General features: G+C 59.5%; 1 protein-coding gene across 2 annotated transcripts; it reads left to right on the forward strand.

Moving 5' to 3' along the window:
- Positions 1 to 9,114: 9,114 nt before the first annotated feature.
- On the forward strand, positions 9,115 to 16,771 carry LOC308249018 (isoaspartyl peptidase/L-asparaginase-like). Of its 2 annotated transcripts, XM_080669596.1 has the most exons (7): positions 9,115 to 9,170; positions 9,799 to 9,999; positions 11,086 to 11,228; positions 12,465 to 12,619; positions 14,090 to 14,208; positions 15,132 to 15,242; positions 15,613 to 16,771. In XM_080669596.1, the coding sequence occupies exons 2-7, from the start codon at positions 9,810 to 9,812 to the stop codon at positions 15,831 to 15,833; spliced, it is 939 nt and encodes a 312-aa protein (XP_080525722.1). In that variant the 5' UTR covers positions 9,115 to 9,170; positions 9,799 to 9,809; the 3' UTR covers positions 15,834 to 16,771. The 2 variants fall into 2 exon arrangements, with proteins under 2 accessions (XP_080525722.1, XP_080525723.1); XM_080669597.1 differs by lacking the exon at positions 15,132 to 15,242.
- The last annotated feature ends 1,235 nt before the right edge of the window (positions 16,772 to 18,006 follow it).

Raw genomic sequence — 18,006 nt, forward strand, 5'->3', positions numbered from 1 at the left:
CCCACCGGGAGATGCTGTGTGAGATGCGGCCTCACGGCCGCCCGCCCTGGCCTGGCCCTGGCTCTGCCCCGCTCAGGGCGTCCTCTCCAGTCAGGGGCAGGGCCAGCTCCTGGGCACAGCGGGCACATGCTCCCTCCTCGCTCCCAACCTTCCTGGTGCAGCCAGGAGACCCCAAACCCTGGAGAGTCGCTGTGACCAAGCGGGATGGAGACCAGTCCAGGGGCGGGAAATGGGCTACTCCCCCCCTCACCCCCCAGCATTCAGCCCCCCCCCCCCCCCCCCCGGAGAACAGCCCCAGGTCAGGAAAAACGCCACAGCCGCCCAGCCAGACGGTGGGCAGGACGCAGCCCACAGGCCGCCGGCTCAGGCGAAGGAAGGGGGAGAGGGGTCCAAATAAACCCGAGATAAAGAGGGCCTGGCGGGCCGGTTTGTTTTTCTGAGGAAGAGGCGGCAGCAATGAGAACCATCTGTGCCCGGAGCCGGCGCCCCAGGCTTGTCCCACGCGCCCTCCCCCGATAACCACAGGAGCTGGGCACGGCCTTGCTCCTGGCCTTGGCCGTGGCTGCTGCTGCCAACTGGCCCCTGTGGGTGGGTGGTACGGCGAGGGGGGGCTCCCCCCTGGTCTGTGACAGCCCCAGGCCTGCCTCTGTGCAAGGGCAGGGGCCGCCCCGGGCCCACCCAGGCCAGGCCCCTGCGGCGGCCTCCTACATGGACCCCACGTGTGGCCGGGGGACTGGCCAAGAAGGCCCCAGAGCGATGAGCCGCGAACGGCGGACTGAGGGGGCGCTCGGTGGCCTGTAGCTGTCACCGCAGGGAGAGGGTACTTTTTCTTCCTTCCTTGAAGCAGGGAGACTAGGGCGCTGGGGTCCCTGGGCTAGGAGAGCGGGGACTCTCGGGGGCTGTGTGTGGGGGGGGCTGTGCAGGAGCCAACCGAGGCTCAGACTCTGAGGCAGGCCGAGCAGGACGCAGGCCCCCCGTGCCCACTGCTGTGTGACCAGCACACGTTGCCTTCCCTCTCTGAGCCTCGGTTCTGCCGCCTGTAACGAGGGGCTGCGAAGGGTCAGGGGTCGGGGCGGCGCTGAGCCGGGCGCCCAGTAGGAGCTCGGATGCCAGCTGCTGGCTCATGCTGCCCCGCAATGGCCCCCGGCCCCCGGCCCTGCTGGCAGCTCTAGAGGGACCGGGGACACCCCGCCCACGGCACCCGGTGTGTCTTCTCGCATCTGGAGATCTGACGCTCAGCAAGACACCCCCCAGGAAGGTGGGTCGGGGTCAGGCCCCAGGGACATGGCGCTGGCCCCACGGCCGCCCAGGTGAGAGTGATCGCAGCTCTGTCCACGGAGGGTGGGGGCTCCTGGGTGACATCTGGGAGAGGGGGCGCCCCTGGGGCACTGACCCTCCATCACGGCCGCCTCCCCCTGGCGCTGGCCCGCCCAGCCGCCCCCCCCCATTTACTCTGCTCCCCCTCCCCGCTGCCCTTCCCCAGCCTGGGGCCACTCACCGCCTGGACACCCCTGGACCCCTCCCATTCCCCTTGTAAATCGCCCCGAGCTTCATGCACAGCCTGGGCAGAGTGCTCCCCTGGGAACGGGGTCCTGGGGAGGCCGTAAGACCCTCGCCGGGCCTCGTCCCCAAGGAGCCTGAGAGAGGACACTGTCCCCATCCGCCAGCCCCTGGCCCGGCCTGGCTCGGGAGCAGGAAGGAGGGGGTGCAGATGGTGACGCCGGACCTGCCTGGAGGCCGCACCTCCCCGCCCACCCGAGGCATCCGAGTGCCAAGGGGCGATGTCAGCACCGGGACCTGCTCCGGGGACTCGTCAGCCGCGCCACCCACCCGAGGGCACCGCGTGCCTGCGCCTCGCCCAGCGCCCGCTTCCCGCCTCAGCAGCGCAGGGCGCCAGGCATCGCCCTGTTTCCTGACTCCCCTCCCTGGGCCTGACCCTGGAGGCCTGGCACCTAGAGAGAGGCAGGCCCCAGGCCGGTGTGGGCCCTGGACCAGGAACAGGCCAGGGCAAGGTGGCCAGGCCACTTGAGGTCTCCGCAGGGCAGAGAATGGCCCGCGGGCTTCAGCCAGGGCTGGGGTGGGTGGGGAGGTCCCCAGGCCAGTGTGGCGGCTCTGAGCCCACTCCTCCCAGACCCGCCTTCCTCCTGCGCCCACCTTCCTGGGGCCCCTCCCGCAAGGCCCAGTGGCAGCTAGGACCCCACCCACCACCAGGTGCCACCAGGACCTGAGGGGTCCTGGCCAACCTCTGCGTGGATCCCAAACTGGGGAGGAAAGAGGTGGACAGGGAGGAGGAGGAGGGGAGGGGGGGGGAGGGGGAAAAGGAGGGGGAGGAGGAGGGGGAGAAGGAGGGGAAGGAGGAGGGAGATGGGGAGAGGAGGAGGGGGATGGGGGAAGGAGGGGGAAGAGGAGGGGGAGAGAAGGGGAGGGGGGAGGAGGGGGAGGAGGGAATGGGGGATGGGGGAATGGTGGGGATGGGGATAGGAGGGGGGAAGAGGAGGGGGAGAGGAGAGGGAGGAAGGGGATAGGGGAGGAGAGGAGGAGGGGAATGGGGGGGGAGGGGGATGGGGATAGGAGGGGGAAGAGGAGGGGGGAGGAGGGGGGGGGGATAGGGGAGGAGGGGGGAATGGGGGGAGGAGAGGGATGGGGATAGGAGGGGGAAGAGGAGGGGGGGAGGAGGGGGAGGAGGGGGATAGGGGAGGAGGGGGAGGAGGGGAATGGGGGAAGGAGGGGGATGGGGATAGGAAGGGGAAGAGGAGGGGGGAGGAGGGGGGAGGGGGATAGGGGAGGAGGGGGAGGAGGGGAATGGGGGGAGGAGAGGGATGGGGATAGGAGGGGGGGAGGAGGGGAGTAGGGGGATAGGGGAGGAGGGGGAGGAGGGGAATGGGGGAGGAGGGGGATGGGGATAGAAGGGGGGAAGAGGAGGAGGGGGAGGAGGAGGAGGAAGAGGAGGGGAGGAGGGGGGAGGGGAGACACACACACACACACAGCAAATGCACTGGCTTAAGTAAAAGGAGCTCTCAGGTTTAGCACTGTTTCCAATAAGCTGGTTTCCCTGAGAAAAGCTGCTTCTTCCCCACAGTTTGGGGAGCATGTGCCCCCCATTGTCCCGAGGCCCCCTTGGGTCACCCACAGACAGTTCCTCTCCTTGGGGGCCTCCAAGTCCCTGGAAAGTGGGGGTTGCCAGGGACCAGCAGGGTCCCCGGGGCGTGGACTGTGGGAGCCCAAGGAAGCGGCCTAGCACCTCCCGGGAGGGGACTCGCCCAGGAAATAGCTGGAGGCTGCGGAGGCCTCGCCCCGCCCGTGCCACCTGGCCCGCAGCATTCCTGGGCGCTGGCTGGCGGCGGCCACCTCTCCCACCTCTCACCCAGCGGCTGTCCCTGGGGCCTGAGGGCAGGAGGCAGGACACCGCGAACCGTCCTCGCTGCTCCGCCCCCAGCAGGGTGGTCTGTGGGGGCTGGTCCTGGCCCGTGTGACCAAGACCCCCCCCTGTGCCCCCAGGCCTGGCAGGCTGCACCAGTGTGAGTCCTAGAGAGGCACAGAGACAGAGGGGGGAGAGACAGAGAGGGGAGAGACAGAGGGGGAGAGACAGAGGGGGGGGAGAGACAGAGAGGGGAGAGACAGAGGGGGAGAGACAGAGGGGGGGAGAGACAGAGGGGGGAGAGACAGAGAGGGAGGAGAGACAGAGGGGGGAGAGACAGAGTGGGGGAGAGACAGAGAGGGGGAGAGACGGGGGGGAGAGACAGAGGGGGGAGAGACAGAGGGGGGAGAGACAGAGGGGGGAGAGACAGAGAGGGAGGAGAGACAGAGGGGGGAGAGACAGAGTGGGGGAGAGACAGAGAGGGGGAGAGACAGGGGGGGAGAGACAGAGGGGGGGAGAGACAGAGAGGGGGAGAGACGGGGGGAGAGACAGAGGGGGAGAGACAGAGGGGGGGAGAGACAGAGGGGGGGAGAGACAGAGAGGGGGGAGAGACAGAGGGGGGAGAGACAGAGGGGGGAGAGACGGGGGGAGAGACAGAGAGGGGGGAGAGACAGAGGGGGGAGAGACAGGGGGGGAGAGACAGAGGGGGGAGAGACAGAGAGGGGGGAGAGACAGAGGGGGAGAGACAGAGGGGGGGAGAGACAGAAAGGGGGGGAGAGACAGATGGGGAGAGACAGAGGGGGGGGGAGAGAGAGAGGGGGGGAGAGAGGGGGGGGGAGAGACAGAGAGGGGGGAGAGACAGAGGGGGGAGAGACAGAGGGGGGGAAGGGGAAAAGCAGAGATAGACACAGAAAGCAAGAGAAGGGTGAAGAGAGAGAGACAAGCCCGCGGAGAGACAGACGGATTAGACAGGGAGCTGGCTGAGGCCCGTGAGCTCAGCTGCTCACAGGCTGGACCCGGCCCGGCCCGTCTCTGGGCTGCTCCCCCATCTCCCCCCCAGTGGAGGCCTGTGGAGTGAGGCCCTGTGAGGCCCCAGCCTGGGCCTGGAGCCTCCGCAGGGGGCGCCGTGGCTGAGACACCCACACCCGCACCCGCACCGACCTGCCGGCGCCTGGGGCTGACCCCTGCCTGGCCCAGCTCCCGGCAGGTGCAGGGGCCCAAGTCCAGGTTCTAAGTCGGGCTCCTGCACAGTCCCCGCAGCCGACGCCTCTGGCTCCGGCCTCTCGGAGCCTTCCGTGTTCAGCAGGGCAAAGAAGGGCCTTCCGGCCTCGACCAAGACTGAAAGGTCAAATGAGCAAGTTCTCTGGGCCAGACCCCGAGGACCTGTTGGGCCAAGAAATAGTACAACTGACACGTGGTCACCAATGGCTGGCGTGACAGCTCAGGAATACGGCGGAGTTAGAGAACAGAAGAGCTGATGAAAGAGGCAGAAACCGAAGGCTAACGGAATGCTCGCCACAGCAGAACAAGTGGCCCGGGAGGGGCTGGCCTGGGGCCGGGACAGAGGCCGCATCCGCATCGCCCACACCTTAGCAGGTGATCGCTAAGGAAACCTGGCAGTGTTGAACCCCAGCGGCTGGAGGCCTGGGAACGGGCTGTGGGGCCTGCTCCCTCCTCCCGCCCTTTCCTCCTGCCTCCTACCTGGGCCTACACATAACGTCCCAAAGTCTTGGATAACTTACAGGCTGTGGAGCAGGGGTGGGCAAACTTTTTGACTCGAGGGCCACAATGGGTTCTTAAACTGGACCGGAGGGCCGGAACAAAAGCATGGATGGAGTGTTTGTGTGAACTAATATAAATTCAAAGTAAAGGAGCGGAGGGGAGAGCAAGAGAACCCTCCGCTCTTTCGGCTCCGCGGGCCGGATAGAACAGCCGAACGGGCCGGATCCGGCCCGCGGGCCGTAGTTTGCCCACGGCTGCTCTGGAGCCTTGCTGGGTTAAATAAACAAACATCTAAATATGTTGAAGTAACAGGATGCTGAAACATTAGTTATTTTGAGTTTGCCTCTTAGGGAAAATATAGAGGATGGATTTGAATCTATTAGTGAAGAAGTCTTGTACTTTACTGGAAACAGCTCTTAAAAGGTGAATGTATTGCTAATCTGAGGAATGTTCATTACATGCCACCTAAACATTAAGGCTTCTAAGGGTTAAAAAAAATTCAAAAAAATTATGGTTTCGGTATAACAGAGAAAGCGTGAGGCATGAAAATGCATTTTGAAGAGGAAAGAAAATGGTTTCTAAAGCTGGTTATTTCTGAGAGGTATAAGGTTTCTAAAGAAAAATCTGTAAAAGATATAGGATGTTTGTAAAGAAAAATGTTGAAAAGAAAATGGAATAAATGACACAGGCCAGTAAGCCAGGATGAGTAGAAGAGGGAAAATGAAATAGTGAAACAGCAATTTGGAGCCATCTGGTAAACCCTGTCTTCCTAAGCCAAGGGCACTTAGAACAAATGATTTGCATGTTGCCTCCCTAACCAGAGGGTAAATGGCTTATGTCAACGTACTCAGGGAGACTGAACGCGGAAATCCAATTAGTGCGGTTGGCTGACCGCACCCAAGGATGAACGAAGTTAGAAAATGAACCTTACTTTGGTTAGTCTTTTTCTAAAGCAAAAGTTCTATAAATTGTGATGTGTTATATTAACCAGGTAGTAAAAAGAAACTTAGTTATGGGAACGGAAGCTTTACCAGCTTATGTTTGTGTTTAATACCCTCTTGTCACTTGGCTATATAATCTTTTGGTCGAATGGGTTTGACAACCTTCCTGGGGTTTACATTTTAAGAAAAGATTTCTGGCCCTGACCGTTTTGGCTCAGTGGATAGAGTGTCGGCCTGTGGACTGAAGGGTCCCGGGTTCGATTCCGGTCAAGGGCATGTACCTTGGTTGTGGGCACATCCCCAGTGGGAGGTGTGCAGGAGGCAGCTGATCGATGTTTCTCTCTCATCCATGTTTCTAACTCTCTATCCTTCTCCCTTCCTCTCTGTAAAAAATCAATAAAATCTATTAAAAAAAAGAAAAGATTTCTGTGTTGTTGTTTTTTTCATTTTAAACAAGAACTTTATTTAAACAAGACACTTGACTTGAAGGGAACACTGTCTAGGATTCATGTTTTTAGAGTACTTAAAGACAGATCGCCCTCCATGTCACAGCTACGTACAAAAAAAGTTACACAATCGTCCTTGGTTTTACAATGATAAATGAAAAACATTAACACTCTCCCATCAAACAAGGGACGCAAGAATTCTTACGTTGTTCTTTTTGTTGTTGTTGTTGAACAGGGAGAGCAACATAACTTACCGGAATCTGCGGGTCAGAGCTGCATGAGCCTGCCACTCATGGAGAAAGGGGGTGTTTTCACAGAACCAGTATTTTTTTTTCCCATCCTATCTCCGTCTGATGTCAATCAAAATGGACCCCGGGCTGTTGGAGAGTGGGAATTTTTTTTAAAATATATTTTAAATATATTGAAGCAGCAACCCTGTAGATTGCTTGGTGTAAAGAAATACAAAGATTTTTAAATGAAGCCTTCTATACCCTGAAAATTATTCAGGAAGGAAATAGAGGTTTTCTTTAAACATCTGAAGAACTATAATTGAAAGTCAATATGTTTGGCCTCTTAAACTAAAGTAAATAATTTGTGTTTTTGCCTCTCTGACAAAGTTTATGTTAAGTTACTCAAAGACTAATTGCAATTAATGTCATTTATTTTCCATAAAGTAGGACAAGTGAAGTTAAAAAATAAAGTTTATTTCAGATTAATTTAAAAAAATATATATATATATATATATATATATATATATATATTTTATTGATTTTTTACAGAGAGGAAGGGAGAGGGATAGAGAGTTAGAAACATCGATGAGAGAGAAACATCGATCAGCTGCCTCCTGCACACCCCCCACTGGGGATGTGCCCGCAACCAAGGTACATGCCCTTGACCGGAATCGAACCCGGGACCCCTCAGTCCGCAGGCCGACGCTCTATCCACTGAGCCAAACCAGCCAGGGCAAGAGAGTGGGAATTTTTGAGCACGCTTACTACTCCCGTTCCAGAGAGGCCGTGGACCATGCCCCAGACGGAGTGGTCCGTGCTGACACCAGGCCAGGCCTGGAGATGCGGTCTCATGGCCCCTTCCCCGCATGTGGGCCTTCTCTCATAGATCACCGTCAGCTTTCCGAAGAACAGGGTTAAACCTTATAACTTCCTTTAGGAACCTTATAACTTCCAGAAATAACCTGTGAATAACGTGGTCGTCGATGGCACGACCCTGACGTTGCTTGGGAAAAACTGTTTTGTCTTGGGGTGCTTGTTCTACAAAAACGGGATGTGGTGAATGTGCTTAAAAGGGGTCCCGCCCAACGGGTCAGGGCTGCTCTCTGGACTCCCCGCGTGGAGAAAGGCAGAGCAGTCGCCGGCCGGCTGATAAAGGCTCCCTACGTTTTATTTTATTTACTTATTTATTTTTAAATATATTTTATTGATATTTTACAGAGAGGAAGGGAGAGGGATAGAGAGCTAGAAACATCCATCAGCTGCCTCCTGCACACCCCCCACTGGGGACGTGCCCGCAACCAAGGTCCATGCCCTTGACCGGAATCGAACCCGGGACCCTTCAGTCCGCAGGCCGACGCTCTATCCACTGAGCCACACCGGTTTCGGCAAAGGCTCCCTACGTTTTAATTGGGTCTGGACTCCAATGGTCATTTACTCACATTCGCTCCCCAACACTGGCCATTTACTTAAAAAAAAAACAAAAAAAACACGCAGATGCCTGTGCACGCCATCAGTCACTTTACCTACAATAAAGGGACGGGGAAGGGGCGAAGGGCAGAAGGGAGAAAACTCGACGTGGTCCTCGGAGGTGCTGGGACCCAATCGCCGTTTCTAGCTGGGAGCGCCTCTTGGTCGGAGGGGCAGCTCTGGAGTCCACAGCGGCCCCCCCGTTCCCGGCGCCCCCCGGCCCCCCAATTCCCAGGCGCCTCCCGTCCGCTGCGGGAACACGTCCAGGGCGCCCGCCTCCCCCATCGCTCGCCCACCGGGCAGGTGCGTCTGCTTCACGACGGGCTGCCCGTCACCCCGGCGTGGGACCTGCTCCCCGACAAACGCTGTGGTCCCCAGGAGGCGTTGCTTCGTCCCCTACGGGGCGCGCGCCTCCGAATGGGAAGCGGCCCCCCAGCACCCCAGCACCTCCCTGCCCGCCACCTTCAGGTCCATGTGGTCGCTGTTCTCAGTCTCGCCTCCTTCCGTGGGCTTTCCGGCGGCCATGGCGAGCGCCGGAGGCCCCGCAGCTGCCGCTTCACAAAGGAGGTGCCCGGTCCGCACCGGGAGCGGCAGGAGGCGGCGGCGGCGGAGGGCGAGTGCGCGCCGAGGAGAGTTTTTTTGTTTCGTTTTTTACCTCGAGTTGGCTGCAGGAAAGCCAGTGGATGTCAGCCGAGTTGGAAGAGAAGCGTTTAAATCGAGAGAAGAGGGAATTGAGAGAAGAAACAAGCCATCTTTTCTGTCCAAGAACAGGTTAAGCAGCCGCCATGTCGGCTACATGACTTGCAGCGCCCCTGGGGGCCGCCATCTTGGACCGGCAAAGGGCCAACCCCTCCCTTTGAATCAGCCAATCGCGAAAGACGGTGCGCCTGAGCGCCAATCAGGAGGGACAGGTCACGTGGGACAGGGTTTATAAAGCGAGCAGCCCGCCGGCTCCCTGCGCCCTTCTGCGCAGAAGCGGAGGTGCCGCCTGCTGCCTGGCTCCCGAGTAGGTTTTGTTTTAAGGATTTTTAATTTTTTCCCCACCGACCCCCGCAGGGCCCCTGGGCTGGGCGGCTCGCCGTGAAGCCCCGCTGAGCAGCACCCTCCCCGGGGCAGGCGGTGGAGAGGGAGGGCGCCGGCAGAGGCCATTGCTGGGAAGCGGAGCCTAAGGGATGCGCGTAGAAATGGCTTGCGGGGCTCGGCGGGACCCAGCAGCGGGGGGGGGGGGGGGGGGGGCGGTCCCCAGCAGTCAGTGCAGGCCTGTGAACCCCAGACGCCCCGTGGGCCCGGGAGGACGGCTGGGGCTCTCCTCGCACCTCCCTGGCCGGGGGCCCAGCACGGGCCAGGGGCTGGGGTGCGCCCTGGAGGCGGAGGCCCCAGGGGCCCGGCCCCGGCGGCGGCGGGGAGCGCGGGACGCCTGCGGGCGCTCTAGGCTTTTCCCCGCACAATTCCAGCCGCGCCGCCTCCTCCCCCAGCGACCCCGCTGGGTCCGGCCTTGCCCGAGCTCTGACCCCGCCCTCCTCCCTGAGCACAAGCGGGACCTTGTCCCCTACCGAGGCTCCCGAGGGGATGGCGCCCCGTGCGGTGTTCCCGGGCCCTGTGAAATGACCCTTTTTCGCCTTCCCGATCCCTAGGGTCCGGGGACATGAACCCCGTGATCGTGGTCCACGGGGGCGCGGGCAGCCGGGTCTCCCAGGACCGCGAAGAGCGGGTGCGCCTGGGCGTGGCCCGAGCCGCCGCCGCGGGGTACCGCGTCCTGACGGAGGGGGGCAGCGCGCTGGACGCCGTGGAGAGTGCGGTGGCCGCCCTGGAGGACGATCCCGAGTTCAACGCCGGTGCGTTTGCCCCGCGACGGGTCAGGTTGAGCCCCTCCCGGAGTGGCCAGACCGCCCTGGGTGTGGGGGACCCCGTGCGCCCGGGGGTAGAGCTGCAAGTTCCTCATTACCTGTTGACCAAGTTGCTTTAAGGATTTTTAAATCTTCCCCCCCCACCCCCTTTAACCCGCTTCCTAGAATTCCCATCCCAAGAGGCTTTTTAAATATATGAATAGGACTTAAAAACATTGTTATTGGTCTCAGAGAGGAAGGGGGAGAGAGAGAGAGAGAGAAACATCAATGATGAGAGAGTCAGGGATCGGTTGCCTCCTGCACGCTCCCCACTGGGGATCGAGCCTGCAACCCGGGCCTGTGCCCTTGGCCAGAATCGAACCCGGGACCCTTCGGTCGGCAGGTGGATCTATCCGCTGAGCCAAACCGGCTGGGGCCCAAGAGGCTTGTTATGCCATCTTTTTAGGATTTAAAACATTCCCATCACCCCCAAGGGGTTAATCCCCCCCTGTAGTCCCCAGCTCCCGGCATCTGCTGACCTGCTCTGGCAGGAGAGAGTAACTTCCGTGCAGAATGGTTTTTTTTTGTGTGTTTGCCTTTCCCTGAGCCGATTAGGGTAATAAGCATGGCTCCCCTGAGTGCCAGCCGTGTGCCACACAGCGGTCCGAGAAATCGGCGTGGTGAACTCGGTCTGCGCTGTGGGCTTCTGACTTAGGTTAAATGATGATGCTCATTTTTTTTTTTGTTTTAAATGTGCTTATTGATTTTTTTTTAGGGAGAAAGTGAGTAGGAAGAGAGAGCAGCGTTGATGAGAGAAACATGGATAGGTTGTCTCTGCACGCCCCCTACTGGGGATCCCGCCACACATGCCTGGGTTGCGGGCTCCATCCCCAGTGGGGGGCATGCAGGGGGCAGCTGATCCATGATTCTCTCTCATCATGGATGTTTCTCTCCCGCTCCCTCTCCCTTCCTCTCTGAAATCAACGAAATAAATGTTCCTCCGGCTCTGGAGTGGAGGTGAATTGACGGAGGCGGCTCAGGACACCCAGAAGCCATGTCTATGTTCACCATGCTTTCACCTCCCTTGGGGCCTAGGTTGTGGATCCGTCTTGAACGTAAATGGGGAAGTGGAAATGGACGCCAGCATCATGAACGGGAGAGACCTGTCTGTGGGCGCCGTGTCTGCCGTCCGCTGCATCGCCAACCCCATTAGGCTGGCGCGCCTGGTCATGGAGAAGGTGTGTGTGACCGGCGCCCTTTCCCCACGGCTCCGTCGCTGCTGCCCTGTGGTGACCACAGGGGTCTGACTGCAGGGACACCCCTGAGGTCACTTCTAAGTTACACGTGAGGCTACGTCGCTCCAGTGAGCCAGGATTCTGACTGGACGGTGTGATTGACAAGAACAAAGCGAGGACTTTGTTCTCAGGTTACCGTCCTGCTTGGCTTTCTCTCAACACGTGGACCACAGCACACACACTGAGCCGAGCAGCGGATGCACAGCGTGTGTGAAATTAAAACCCCTCTACATTTAAAAAGAAATCTTGCTTTTTCCTCCCTCACTTTTTTTTTTTAATTTTCTTTCTTGATTAAGGTATTACATACTAGTATGTGTCCTTATCCCCCCATTAGCCCCCTCCATCCCCCCCCCACTCATGCCCTCACCCCCCTGGTGTCTGTGTCCATTGGTTAGGCGTATATGCATGCATACAAGTCCTTTGGTTGATCTCTCCCCCACCCTCCCCTGCCTTCCCTCTGAGGTTGGACGGTCTGATTGATGCTTCTCTGTCTCTGGATCGGTTTCTGTTCATCAGTTTATGTTGTTCATTATATTCCACAAATGAGTGACCTCACTCTTTCATTTTTATTATATTTTTTGGTTAATGCTCACCGAGGATATTTTTCCATTGATTTTTAGAGAGAATGGAAGGGACGGGGAGACAGAGAGAGAAATAAAAAACACATCGATGTGAGAGACAAATCGATTGGTTGCCTCCCGCATGTGCCCCAACCAAGGCCGGGGATTGAGCCCTGGACTCTTCAGTCCACGGGCCAACACTCTATCCGCTGAGCCAAACTGGCCAGGGCACATTCTCTACATGTAAGATCACATGTAGCCCCGGCCAGTGGCTCAGCTGGAGCGCTGTCCTGGTCAGGGCGTGTACGGGGGGGGCTACTGATCGCAGTTTCTCAAATCAGTGTTTCTCTCAAATCCGTCAGCATCCTCGGGTGGGGGTGAGAAAGCACGTCACATGTAAGTCACATTCCCAGCAATATGCCGTCATTTTGGTTTGTGTTTTTTTAATGGAAAGCTCAGAGCCGGGCTCTCCTCCCGTGCAGAAGCGTGGGCCACGGCCGTTGCGTTCTGAGCTTGGTGCCCAGAGGGGAGAGGGGTGCTGAGCTGCACCCTCAGGCACCGTTAACAAGATCTCAGCGTTTTTAAAAACCAACCCCGCGTCCCCTTCTCTCTGGTCCAGACGCCTCACTGCCTCCTGACTGGCCCGGGCGCTGCCGAGTTTGCTGCCGCCATGGGGGTCCCAGCGGTTCCAGGGGAGCAGCTGGTAACGGAGAGAAGCAGAAAACACCTTGAGAGGGAGAAGCAGAAGGAGGCACAGAATCCAGACCAACAGAAGTAAGTGCCATTGGCCCAGCTGGCGGCTCCGCGGTTGAGCACCGACCCAGGAACCAGGAGGTCAGGGTTCGATTCCCGGTCAGGGCACAGGCCCGGGTTGTGGGCTCGATCCCAGTGCGGGGCGTGCAGGAGGCAGCCGATCCATGATTCTCTCTCATCATTGATCTCTTTCTCTCTCTCCCTCTTCCTTCTCTCCGAAATCAGTAACAATATATTAAAAAATAAAAAAGTAAGTGTCACTGAGGCTCACGTCTGGGAAGTCAGTTAAGCATGAATGTTTGGCGAATGTTTGATAACTTGATTTTTTTTAAAAATATATTTTATTGATTTTTTACAGAGAGGAAGGGAGAGGGATAGAGAGTTAGAAACATCGATGAGAGAGAAACATCAATCAGCTGCCTCCTGCACACCTCCCACTGGGGATGTGCCCGCAACCAAGGTACGTGCCCTTGACCGGAATCGAACCTGAGACCTTTCAGTCCGCAGGCCGACGCTCTATCCACTGAGCCACACCGGTTAGGGCGATAACTTGATTTTTTAAAAAATATATTCTTACTGATTTCAGAGAGGAAGGGAGATGGAGAGAGAGATAGCAACATCCATGATGAGAGAGAATCATGGATCGGCTGCCTCCTGCACGCCCCGCACTGGGATCGAGCCCACAACCTGGGCCTGTGCCCTGACCGGAATCGAACCCAGGACCCTTCAGTCCGCAGGCCAGTGCTCTATCCACTGAGCCACACCAGCCAGGGCCTTGCAGTTCTTACATAAGTCAAGTGTCCCTCGGTGTCCCGGCCCTGAACAGAACGGTGCCGAGTCAGGAAACCTGCTCTTCTGGGTGTTCAGTGTGGCCTCATCGGCTGCCGCGGGGGCCTCACCTAGCAGGGCTCCAGGGTCCCTCCCACGGGCCTGGCGGGGGCGGCCTCGGCACCGTGCTAAGTCCCTGACCCGCTTGTTAGCTTTTTTTTTTTTTTACTAATCCTCATGTGAGGATTTTTTAAAATTTTCTTTTAGAGAACATGGGAGGGAGGGAGGGGAGAAGGTCAATTGGTTGCCTACCGCCCATGCCCCAACAAGCGCCAGGAATCAAACCTGCAACCGAGGTACGTGCCCTTAACCAGGGATCAAACCGCCAAGGGTCACGCTCTAACCACTGAGCACGCCGGCCAGGGCCAGGCTGCTTGTTGTACGTAGACGCTGCAGGGTCTCCGTCACCCGCTGAGCCCCGTGGACTTCTCCCTCTCCTGGCGCCGAGGACTCCAGCTCGGAGGAGGCGAACTCGCCGTGCGTCCTGAGCTGCGGTGTCTGTGTTAGAGTCACAACCCCAGACGCAGCCCCGCTGCGTCAAACCAACGGGGAGATGAGGCCGGACCGCGCCCGGGAGCCTGCCGTGGAACGGGACCACTGACCGCGCGTGACCTGCTGAGTGAGTGACGGCTGACTGCGTGTCACTTCCGTTTGCTTTCGCAGGGACTTGGGCACCGTGGGCGCTGTTGCCTTGGACTGCCAGGGAGACGTCGCTTACGCCACCTCGACCGGGGGCATCGTGAACAAAATGGTCGGCCGAGTCGGGGACACACCCTGTGTAGGTAGGCCTGACCGGTGACCCCTGTCCCCTCTGCACCCCTCACTGGTTTGCGTTCTCTGATTTTCCCGCCCCGCTCTTCAGGACCCAGTCTCGGGGGGCGGGCAGTGCTGCTCTCTGTTCCTCGGGGGCGTGGCTGCTGGGCTGACGGGGGTGGGGGGTGGGGAGACGGAGATCAGGCCGCGGAGGTTGCCCCCGAGCTACCCGCCGCCTCCTCTCTCCGGTTCAGTTTGAGGGCCCACAGCCTGAGTCCCAAAGGGTTAGCTACATGGAGCCTCTGCCAGGGCCCGGGCCGGGGCGCTCAGCGAGCCGAGGCGCCCGGTGGGCAGTGACTAGGTCTGCGTGGCAGCAAAGTGCCACCTGCTGCTGCGGGCAGGTCCCAGGAACATGCTCTCCGCTCAGGATTGAAGCCGCTGCCTCTCATTCCCGGGGGGGGAGGGGGTGGGATGTGCCAGCCATGCTGACTGTCCTGGCGTAGCTGCCCAGGAAAGGTCGGGAGGTCAGGCGCCCCCGCCCCCCGCCCCCAGGTTCCCTTCATCCTGATTTCAGGGTGGTCACGTGGCGCTACGAGTCCACCTTTGCATCCCAAGGTCACGGAAGCTCCTCTGACCGTGGTCTGTACTCCGGGACTTAGCACATAGAGCGTTAGCTTCTACTACGTGTTCATACTTTTAAAAAATATTTTTTTACTGATTTCGGAGAGGAAGGGAGAGGGAGAGAGAGAGAAACATCAATGAGAGAGAATCATGGACCGGCTGCCTCCTGCAGGCCCCCCACTGGGGATGGAGCCCACAACCTGGGCCTGTGCCCGGGACTGGGAATCGAACCCATGTCTTCTGGCTCATAGCTGGCGCTCAGCCACGGGGCCCCGCCGGCCGGGCTGAGCTCTTGCACGCTCGCTCAGGTAGAACCGTCCTCTCTGAGCAGGGTCCGGGGGCTACGCTGACAATGCCAGTGGAGCTGCGTCCACCACGGGGCACGGGGAGAGCATCCTGAAGGTGAACCTGGCCAGGCTCGCGCTCTTCCACGTGGAGCAGGGTACGTGGACGGGTCATGGCGCCGGGAGACGCGTTCACAGAGGCTGCTTGTGACCAGGGAGGCGGTCTCACCCTCTCTCCGGCGCTGCGGGCGCCACCTCTGTCGGGGCCTGGACGCGCGTTCAAGCTGCCTGTCCCTCGTGGGGCAGCAGCGGCTCTGAGCGGGGTGGGGAGAGCAGGTGTCCTCCCTGGCAGGTGCCAGGCGCCGGCTCAGCGGGGACGGCCTGTGCGGGGACCGTCCCTGCAGCCCTCGGACGGACTCCGGTTACCAAGGACCGCCGTCCACGGGCTTCGGCTCCTCAGGCCGCCCACCAGTTCCACGGGTCCCTGCGACGGTAACGTGTCCTTTCTCAACCTGTCCTCGTTTTCAGGGAAGACGCTGGACGAGGCGGCGGCGGTGTCGCTGGGTTACATGAAGTCCAAGCTCCAAGGTCTGGGAGGTGTCATCCTGCTCAACAAGGCGGGGGACTGGGCGGCCCAGTGGACCTCGGAGTCCATGGCCTGGGCGGCCGCCAAGGATGGCAAGCTGCACGTTGGCGTCAATCTTGGCGACACCAGGGTCACTGACCTGCCCCGAGCCCCGGAGGACTAGTCCAGCTGCTGGCCTGCGGGTAACGCCGTTTCCCGGGTTGGAGGCTCAGCTTGACCGATTAGCTAGAACCGAAGCGCTCTCCGGTCTGCCCCGCGTCCTGCCCCCGGAGCAGTGCCCGCCCGAATGTTTGGCGAGGGCCCGAGTCTGAAGCGATGAGCGAAGTGCCCACAGTGAGATCAAAATGCGACGAGCGAGGATGACGGAGGCCGGAGCCGCCCCCTGGTCTCGGGTTGGAAAGAAGAACCGACGTGATCTTCACCCAACCCCCACCGAGACGACCCCAGCGCGGGGAGCTGGAATCGGGACACCCACCCCCAGCAGCAGAGCTGCCCCACCCCGGGCTGTCGTGGTGGCACCTGGCGGGCCGGGGAGGCAGGCGGGGAGAGAGCCCGCGGACACGTCTGACAGCGGCAGGAGCAGCAGAGCCAGTGGGCAAGTCCGGCTGAGCGCAGTGTCGCGGCGCCCACCGGGCTCAGAGGCCGTCGGGTAAAAGACACAGGGAGGCAGATGGTGTCCTAAGGAGGTCAGGCCCTCGCTGACGAACCTAGATGCTTCCAGACGTTAAGAGGACCCTCCGGAACTGCAGCTCCCTGAGCGGAGGATGAAGGCCGATCGTGCAGACTGGTCCTCACGGCGAGGAATGGGGCTCCCAGCCTCTCCGCTCTCCCACCACGGGGGGCCCGTCGGTGCAGCTGGGGCGCAGTGCGTGCTTGTGCTGTGCAGGGCCGTGGGCCCCACCCCTGAGCAGGATGTGGGTCGTGTGGCCGGCACGGTGCAGGGAGGCGTTTGGTGGAGAGGGTGCCCGGATCCCCGTTAACCTCTCTTCCCACTGGAGCGGTGTTTCTGCTGTGACGGATCGGCAGGGCGTACCTCTCTGGAAGGAAACGGCTTAACGTGCAACCCCACGGGCCACTAATAAAACGCGTTTTGGAAGAACAGCGTGTGGTCCGGAGTCCTGTGGACAGGCCGGAACGCGCGGGGCTCCCTGCTCTGCCGGGGCAGGCAGGCGGGTGTGCAGTGACGGCCCGCAGGCGAGCCCACTGGGTGTTACCCCTAAAGGGCACACGAGAGGGCACCGGGAGCATTTCCTGGTCCTCCACTGGGCGCTGTTCTCTGGTCACACACTACGAGGGCGAGGGCAGCGAGCGAGCATTTCCTGGGGACTTCCCCCGGGGTCTCCCCCAAATGTGCACTAAATGAAGGGGGGGTCCCCTTCCTGGGGACTGCCACTCAGGTGTTGTTCCCAAGGTGCACACAAGAGGGCAGCAGAGGAGGGCTTGCCTGGGTGAGCGCCACACGGCTGTTCTTCCCAACTTGAACACTAGGTGGCATCAGAAGTGAGTTTCCCGGGACCTCCACTCCCACTCGCAGACTAAGAGGAGCTCTCCTGGTGTCATTCACTAGTTGTGCACTAGATGGCAGCAGAGGTGCGTTTCCTGCCAACCCACACTGGTGTTAAGGCGGACACTCTGGCAGCCGGGAAGGGCTTTTCCTGGTGATGTTTACAGGTGTTCTACTCGGGTGCACACTGCCCTCGCCAGTTTGGCTCAGTGGATAGCGCGTTGGCCTGCAGACAGAAAGGTCCCGGGTTCAGTGCCGGTCAGGGGCACATGCACAGTTGTGGGCTCAATCCCCCGTGGGGCATGCAGGAGGCAGCCGATCAATGATTCATCATTGATGTTTCTCTCCCTCTCCCTCTCCCTCTCCCTCTCCCTCTCTGAAATGAATTACATATATATATATATGTTTTTAATATATCTTATTGATTTTTTACAGAGAGGAAGGAAGAGTGATAGTCAGAAACATCGATCAGCTGCCTCCTGCACACCTCCTACTGGGGATGTGCCCGCAACCAAGGTACATGCCCTTGACCGGAATCGAACCTGGGACCTTTCAGTCCGCAGGCCGACGCTCGATCCACTGAGCCAAACCGGTTTTGGCTAAAAATATATTTTTAAAAAAGATGCAGACTAGGGGCCTCAGAGAATGCCTTTGTTGGTCACGTTCACGAAGCTGTAATTTTTTTGTTGTTAATCCTCATTCAAGGGTATTTTTTCCCCGATGGGTTTTTAGTGAGAGTGGAAGGGGCAGAGACAGAGAGAAAGCTTGATGTGAGAGAGACACATCCATCAGTTGCCTCCTGCATGTGCCCCAACCTGGGCCTGGGTCAGGC

This window comes from Plecotus auritus (assembly GCF_963455305.1).
Source record: "Plecotus auritus genome assembly, chromosome: 5".
In the NCBI taxonomy this organism is placed as follows: Eukaryota; Metazoa; Chordata; class Mammalia; order Chiroptera; family Vespertilionidae; genus Plecotus; species Plecotus auritus.